Below are 8,785 nucleotides of genomic sequence, written 5' to 3'. Positions count from 1 at the left end.
GGATAAGTTCTCCCATCTCCTGTCCTTTGGATGGATGGTCTGGGAGATTTCTGCATGCTTATTGGTGAAATGGAGCCTCATTTCTCACAAGAGCAACCTTATCAGAATTTTATATGGCTTTTCCTCCTTCCTTACCACCTCCCATTTCCCCAAGTCCTGCTTCCTGGGATTGATTGTCTCCAAAATAAGCCACCTGCACCCAAGCATGTTCAGGCTCTGCTTTCAGGGAACCCAGCCAGGCAAAGCCAGCTTGGATGAGTGCTTTAGGAAATGTGCCTGAGGAGGTGGGACATAGCCCAGAGAAGTTTGGATAGGGTCTGGGAAGAGTAATTAAGACTCAGTGCTCTCAATCAGAGCATGCACTGGAGCTTAGGCCCTGGGGAAGAGGCCTCAGGCAGCTGGGGAAACAGTTCAGGTCAGAGGATGTTTGGGGAAAAGGAGAGGAGAGGATGGGCCCTCAGAAAAGGAGAAGGGCCACCAAGACCACCTCTGGCATCCTCCCTTCCTGTCAACCCTGGTACTCCTGAGGCCCAGGCATTCAGCAGAAATTCCCATCTCCTCTCTTTCTGGCTCTTACCCCACCTCACATTCCAGCAAAAGCTCAGTCTGGTGCAGAAATGCAACCCTTGCTCCTGGGCACAGGTATCACAAAATCAGAGACCTCCTCACTTCAGTGAGTTTTTTTTTAATTGAAGTACAGTTGATTTACAACATTGTGTTAGTTTTAGGAGGACAGCAAAGTGATACATATTTAATGTATATATCTATATTCTTTCTTTTTATTCTTTTCCATTATAAGTTATTACAAGATAAACACAAAGATTTATTGTATAGCACAAGAAACTATATTCACATCATATTTTGATTTGTTAACAAAATAATTGGAGTTTTTCACAGCCAACATAAACTAACAGTAAGTTCTCCCATGTGGAAAACCCAGCCTCCAGGCTCTGCAGTTCTCATGCAGCCTCCAAGTGAGAAAGGTCTTGGGCAGAGAGGCCTGGGTTCCAGACCCAGCTGGAGACAGCCTCCTGGCTTGATGACTTCAGGATAGTCACCAACCCTCTCATGTCACAATTTCTTAGCTGTGTAGTGGGAATAAGACTATTCAGGTCCCTTCCTACCCGGCAGGTACATGGTCCTGGAGTTTGAAAGCAAAGTGCTCTGTGGGGAGCCTCAAGTTATAAACTGAGCGGATGCCTTTTTCAATCGAAAAAAACATTGATGCCCACCAGATGTTAGGTTGTGTGCTAGGCGTTGTATAAAACACAAAATGCCAAAGCCAACTAACCAAGAGCCTGTAAACTCTCCCTTTTTTACCTGAATTACCTGGATTCTCACCCAACCCCTGTCCTTCCATCTTTTCCCCAAGCTCTTCCATCATGATGAAATGGAGCTGGGCTCTGTGGGGCCCTCCTGGGTACAAATATTTTAGTGTCCCCACTTCTTGTTTGTAGGAAATAAGCTTCATTCAGCTTCCTTGACCTTCCCTGAGTTCCAAAGGGCAGATTCAAACAGTTGCTAATCAGGGAAGGGAAAGGGTGGAGAAACAAAGGAGAAGCAGTCCAGAAACTAGTGCAGCAATAAAGCAAGGTCCTGGTTCCTACTCAAGGAATATACATAACAATACCTTTGAGCTCTTCTGCAGGAACTAAGGCTCCCACCCATGTGGAGGATGGTAACTTCAGGCTGAGCACAAGATTCCTGGAACACTGCCCTGTTACCTCATCATCAACCAATGAGAAGAAAGTCTGCACACAGTGGAAGATAATGTAGACCCTGACCCCTTCGTCAAATAATTCTTCCTTTAAAAATTTTCATGGTAGCTTCCTCTGCTGTAGGCCCGAGAGGTTGCTGCCGACATGGGCAAGTTCATGAAACCCGGGAAGGTGGTGCTGGTCCTGGCCGGTCGCTACTCTGGACGCAAAGTGGTCATCGTAAAGAACATTGATGATGGCACCACAGACCGACCCTACAGGCATGCTCTGGTGGCTGGAATTGATCACTATCCCCGCAAAGTGACAGCTGTCATGGGCAAGAAGAAAATTGCCAGGAGGTCAAAGATCAAGTCTTTTGTGAAAGTTTATAATTATAATCACCTCATGCCTACGTGGTACTCTGTGGATATCCCCTTGGACAAAACTGTTGTCAACAAGGATGTCTTCAGAGACCCTGCTCTCAAACACAAGGCCCGACGAGAGGCCAAGGTCAAGTTTGAGGAGAGATACAAGACTGGCAAGAACAAATGGTTCTTTCAGAAGCTGCGGTTTTAGGTCTGTCTTGTTTCAGTCATTAAAAATACAAAAATACAAAAAAAAAATTTCATGGTAGAGCAAATCTTGGGATTTAGCTTTTAGACATGAGTCCACCTTCTCCCCAGGTTGCCAGCCTCCTGAATAAAGCAATCTTTCCTTTCCAACCAACACTTGCCACTCGAGTTTTGGTTTTTGAGTGGCAAGCAGTCGAACCCGAGTTCAGTAACACTGACTCCATGCTGCTTCTCCCCCAGGATCTCATCCTGCCTTTCTTCCTATCAGTGTCTCCCTCAGTACTGGCTCTTGCCTTTTATCCTTCAGTACTCTCATATTTTTCACATTCTGAAGAAAAGTTCATCTTTACCTTTTCTTTGTCAATGTCTCCCCAGTATTGTCAACTGAACTGTGCTTTCAGCTCTTAACCCAATCCAAACCAGGAGATAGCAAACTTTTCCTGCAAAGGGTGAGATATTTTATGCTTTTCAGGCCATGTGGTCTCTGTTACAGTTACTTAACTCTGGCACTGTAGTCCAGGGGCAGCCATAGATAATACATAAACATGTAGGCATGTCTGTGTTCCAATAAAACTTTATTTACAAAGACAGGCTAGATTTGGTCCACAGGGTATAGTTTGTGGGCTCCTGACCTAGGCAGTGCTTCTTAAATGTTAGTGTGCACATGAATAACCTGGAAATCTTGTTAAAATGCAGTCTCTGATTCAGTAGATCTAAGCTAGGGCTCAGCAGTCTGCATTTCTAACAAGCTCTCAGGTGATGCTGATGTGGTTGGTCTCAGGAGTGATACTCTCGATGACTTCTGTGACAGGTACAGCTGACTCAACCACCATTCCAAGTCTCTTCTCTCTTTCTGCCTCCCAACAGAAAGGCTGGAAAAGCCCCCAAAAAGCACTTTCTCATCTACCCCTGTTGCCAGCGTGGCCATATGGGTCAGTTCTGGCAAATATGATGAAAGCAAAATTCTGGAGGTCTTTCAAGAAGCTCATGAATTGCACCTTTCTCTCCCTCCTGAGTTCTCAACAATTTGAGAATTAAGACAAAGGAGTAGCATTTGAAGGCCTGAAATATCACCCTTATTACTTAAAAAGGCTAAGTTATTGTAGAACACAGTTTATTGTGAAATGGACCTGTTAACTGAATTACAGAAGTCTGACTAACTCCTCCCAGGTTGACTAGAATAGGTTTCCCTATCTGGATAGAGAGATGTGGCTAAGACTTATGGCTCAAAGGAGCAGAGGAGAACTGGTAGCTGCAGGCAGGCTCTCTCCCTAGAGGAAAACTAGAGGTGCTTAGTTGAGCAAGCCCAGTTTATTCTTCCCAAATTTAGCAACCAGCCACATCATTCCATCTCCCCTGGGATAGGGTAAATACAGGGGTAGAGAGAAGCTGGAAGTGTATCAAAAAGAAGGAAACCATTTCAAGTGAGACAGCCACATCACTCCCCCTCCAATGATCTCTACTTTTTTGTTCTCTTAACATATTTGGTTTAACTACTAAACCGTCAGTCAAGAGGTGATGTGCAGAGTGATAGGGAAGTCCCACACCCACCTGCCTGAGAATGTAACAACAAATTTTTTTGCCTTTGGTATTTTTCTGGGAACACCAATGGGCAATTCCCACTTTTCCCACACCAAGCATCTGAAATGTGTCCTAAGACTACATTAAGTAAACCCCACATTTATTTTGAACACAGGACCAAAATTCATCCCCTATCTTACTTATTGCTCAAATTATATTCAGCCATGTTGTCCACATAACTAATCAGAATTTGTGAATGTATTCATTCAACAAATATTTTATGAGCATCTGCTTTGTTCCAGGCAGTGTTCCAAGTGCTAAAGATGCAACAGTGTACAAAGATAAACATTCCTGCCCTAATGTAGCTCATAGTCCAATGAGGGGAATAGATAAGAAACAATCATTATAATAAATAAGTGATATTCCATGTTTGAAATGGTAAGCATCATGGAAAAAAAGTAGAGCAGGGAAGAAGGATCAGGAGTGCTGCGGGGGAAGGTGGATGTTACAGTGTAAAAGGTTGTCAGAATAGGTCTCTTCAGGAAGATTGCATTGAGAAATTACTTGAAGTGGGGGGTTAGCAAAGCAGATCATTGGAGGAGTGTTAGTGAGGGGCAGATTGCCTGAAGTGGAGTGAACAAAAGAAGGGGAGATCAGAGATGTAATGCAGGGTCAGATCAAGAGGAGTCCTTGCAGAGGAATGGCTTGATCTAATTTGTACTTTTATTTTTTTAATATTTTTTTACATTTTTTTAAAATTGAGGTAACATTGGTTTATAACACTATATAAGTTTCATGTGTACATTATATTTAGACTTCTATATACATTACAGTGTGCTCACCACCAAAATTTACTTTCTATCCATCACCATACCTGATACCCTTTACCCATTTCTCCACCCCCGCCCACTCTGGAGTCACCACTCTGTTCTTTGTATCTATGTGTTTGCTTTTATTTAGTTTTGTTTGTTCATTTATTTGAGTTTTTTTTTTGTTTGTTTGGTTGGTTGGTTTTGTTTTTTATATTCCACATATGAGTGAAGCCATATGGTATTTGTATTTCTCTGTCTGATTTATTTCACTGAGCAAGGACCCTCAAGTTCCATCCATCTTGTCACAAATGGCAAGATTTCATCTTTTTAATGGCTGAGTAGTATTCTATTGTGTGTGTGTATATATGTGTGTATCACTTCTTCTTTATCCATTCATCAATTGATTGTTTCCATATCTTGGCGATTGTAAATAAAGCTACAATGAGCATAGGGGTGCATATACCTTTTCAAATTACTGTTTTAATATTCATCAGATAAATATCCAGAATTGGAATAGCTGGATCATATGTTAGTTCTATTCTTAATTTTTTGAGGAATCTCTATACTGCTGTCCATAGTGGCTGCACCAATTTACATTCCCACCAACAGTGTATGAGGATTCCCTTTTCTCCACATTCTCTCCAACCCTTGTAATTTCTTGCCTTTTTAAAATTGAGGTATAGTTGACTTACCATGTTGTGTTAGTTTCTGGTGTACAGCAAAGTCATATATATATATATCCTTTTCCATATACTTTTCCTGTATGGTTTATTACGGGATATTGAATATAGTTCCCTGTGCTATACAGGAGGACCTGGTTGTTTACCTATTTTATATATAGTAGTTTGTATCTTTGAATCCCAAACTCCTAATTTATCCCTCCCCCATCCCCTTTCCCCTTTGGTAAACATAAGTTTGTTTTCTATGTCTGTGAGTTTGTTTCTGTATTGTAAATAAGTTCATTTGTATCACATTTTAGATTCCACATGTAAGTGATATCATATGGTATTTGTCTTTCTCTTTCTGACTTACTTCACTTAGTATGATAATCTCTAGGTCCATCCATGTTGTTGAAAATGGCATTATTTCATTCTTTTTCATGGTTAATACTCTATTGTGTGTGTGTGTGTGTGTGTGTGTGTATATATATATATATATATATATGTACCCCACATCTTCTTTACCCATTCATCTGTCGATAGGCTGCTTCCATGTCTTGGCTATTGTAAATAGTGCTGCTATAGACATTAGGGTGCATGTATATGTTCAAATTAGTTTTCTCTAGATATATGCCCAGAAGTAGGATTTCTGGAGCATATGGTATCTCTATTTTCAGTTTTTAAAGTAACCTCCATACTGTTTTCCATAGTGGCTGCACCAATTTACATTCTCACCAACAGTGTAGGAGGCTTCCCTTTCCTCCACACCCTCTCCAGAATTTGTTATTTGTAGATTTTTAATGATGGCTATTCTGACTGGTGTGAGGTGATACCTCATTTTAGTTTTGATTTGTGCTTCTCTAATAGTGATGCTGAGCATCTTTTAATGTGCCTATTGGCCATATGTATGTCTTCTTTGGAGAAATGTCTATTTAGGCTTTCTGCCCATTTTTTGATAGGGTTGTTTATTTTTTTATTATTAAGTTGTATGAGCTGTGTGTATATTTTGAAAATTAAGCCCTTGTTGGCCACATCATTTGCAAAAGTTTTCTTCCAGTCCATAGGTTGCTTTTTCAGTTTGTTTATACTTTCCTTTGCTGTGCAAAAGCTCATAAGTTTGATTAGGTCCCATTTGTTTAGTTTTGGTTTTATTTCTATTGCCTTGGGCAACTGACCAAAGAAAACATTGGTACAATTTATGTCAGATAATGTTTTCCCTATGTTCTCTTCTAGGAGTTTTATGGTGTCATGTCTTACGTTTAAGTTTTTAAGCCATTTTGAGTTTATTTTTTGTGCACAGTGTGAGGGAGTGTTCCTTGCCTTTTTGACAATAGCCATTCTAACCTGCATGAGGTGATATCTCATTGTGGTTTTTATTTGCATTTTCCTAATAATTAGTGATGTTGAATGTCTTTTCATGTGTCTGTTGGTCATCTGTGTATCTTCTTTTGAAAAATGTCTATTCAGCTCCTCTGATAATTTATGCTTCTAAAGGATCACCCTGGTTACTGTGTCAAGAACAGAAAGCAGGAAAGAAAGAGTAGAAACAACTCAAAGGAGGAGGTTCTGACAGGTGAGAGGAGGTGGTGGCTTGGATAAGAATGATAGTAGTGGAGGAGGTGAGAAGAGGTTGAATCCTCAATAAATCTTCAAGGTAGAACCAAAAGGATTTCTTGGCCGTTTGGGTATGAGAAAGAAAAGAGTCAAGGATTTCATGATCATGCTTGCATTAAGATTGATAATATAAGATACTTTATCTTAGGGACTTCAGGAATGGCAGAGTAAAGAGCTTAGCAGACCCTCTCCACAGAAAAATAGCAAGTTAAGTGGCAAGAATTATTTTTTAAGAACATTTCGCAGTCTCTGGAATTGTCTTTAGGGCATACAGTAAGTGGAGAAAGATTCACTGAGAAAAATCAATAAAATCTCAGTAAGAACAGCAAGAGCCATGACCTGCTCCCTCTTTCCTCATCTCTTTGTATGGAAACTCTACTCCAGGTGAATGTGGTCAAAAGATAGGGGTTTCCTTTTCCTTCAGTTCCTAAAGTTTCACTCTGGGTAGGGCAAGTCTCCAGTGTTTCTCATGTTCTTCTAGCCCTCATGTTCCTCCAGCCCCATATTCTAGGTGAGTGTGGATGAAAGGACTGAGATGCTCTTCCCCCCACACAGACCCTATTTGTATAGTGGAAGCTTTAGGTGTGGCAAGCTGAAAATACTGAGGCTTTAATTACCCTTGCCCCTGTTCATTCATCAGGTAGAGGTTCCATGCTGAGAGGGGAAATCTAAGAATACAAAAGGCTACCACCCCTCCTGATACTACTTACATAGAAAGAGTATCATTCCAAAAGAAATAGGCCACTCTCCCTCCTCCAGGTCCTGTGAAGTGGTACAAAATTTCTTTCCAGGGGAAGAGACAGGAGAATGAGAAGCTCCATAGTATGGCCCAAGAGGACTATTTGGAAGATAATAGGGAAAAATGCATGCGTAAGAGTGTTGTTGAAAACAAGGAGACCTTTGTGAAGGCTAATTGAGTGGGGGCTGGCAGCTCCACAATACTGGTAGCAACAAGTGAAGTGGCAGAGTGACTAGAAGTCTAACAGAAAGTTTAACAGAAGTTTAACAGGGTAAAACAGCCAAGAAGAACACTCCTGGGGTCAAAGTTGTCTCTGGAGGTCAGGAGGCTGTGCACATGTCATAGTCTACATGCACTGGAGAGCAATCAAAGGTAGACATGGATCAAACTTGTAAGCATTCCCCAAGCCACACACAGATTAATTAACAAAGGGCAGAAGACTCACAGGCACAGTGTGTTTAAGCACAACCTCTTATGAAACAGTGGCTATACAATAACCTACTCTGACTCAAAGGAAATTCTAAGCAGCCAGGATTAAAAATAAAACCACACACATCCCTAGAAGTCTTGACAAACGTATTTAAGCTAAGGCTGTGTTCTTTCAGGAGTGATAAATAAAGAACTTCCAAGCAGCTAGCCTCTGGCTAAATATGGGATCAAAACATAAATTCCCTGGACAGTAATAGCAACCTCCAACCTGCACACATATACAAAAAAAAGAGAGAGAGAGAAAGAAAAATCTAACTGGCTGAAGGGGCCTAAGCACAAGCTTTGACTGATAAGTAACTTATGTGGATTCAAGGATAACCCTTCGGTAGCCATAAAAAAATCTGAGCAGGGACATCAAATGCTGCCCACTGCAAGGGAAATCTACCACAAAATTAGCCCAGCCAAGTCACTAAACAAATAAATGAACTATCAAAGCAAACAACAATGTTAACCCCAGAGGAAGAAAGGAGTCAGTATCCAGAGTTGCTATATAATCTAAAATATCTACTTTAAAAAAAAAAGTATGAGACATACAAAGTAAATTGTGGCCTATACATAAGGAAGAAAGCAACTGCAAATAGAAATTACCTTTGAACAGGCCCAGATGATGGACAAAGCAGACAAAGACTCCAAAGTAACTATTATAAATATGTTGAAAGAATTGAAAGGAGCCATGCCTAAA

The 8,785-nt window shown here is 40.8% G+C and overlaps 1 protein-coding gene across 1 annotated transcript; it reads left to right on the top strand.

Annotated features, from left to right (window-relative positions):
• The first annotated feature begins 1,832 nt into the window (after positions 1–1,832).
• On the top strand, positions 1,833–2,309 carry LOC132438621 (large ribosomal subunit protein eL27-like). Its single transcript, XM_060032879.1, has one exon. It carries the CDS (start codon positions 1,863–1,865, stop codon positions 2,271–2,273), a length of 411 nt encoding a protein of 136 aa, XP_059888862.1. The 5' UTR covers positions 1,833–1,862; the 3' UTR covers positions 2,274–2,309.
• The last annotated feature ends 6,476 nt before the right edge of the window (positions 2,310–8,785 follow it).

This window comes from Delphinus delphis, chromosome 15, assembly GCF_949987515.2.
Source record: "Delphinus delphis chromosome 15, mDelDel1.2, whole genome shotgun sequence".
In the NCBI taxonomy this organism is placed as follows: domain Eukaryota; kingdom Metazoa; phylum Chordata; class Mammalia; order Artiodactyla; family Delphinidae; genus Delphinus; species Delphinus delphis.
This window is presented reverse-complemented; position numbering and strand designations above follow the sequence as displayed.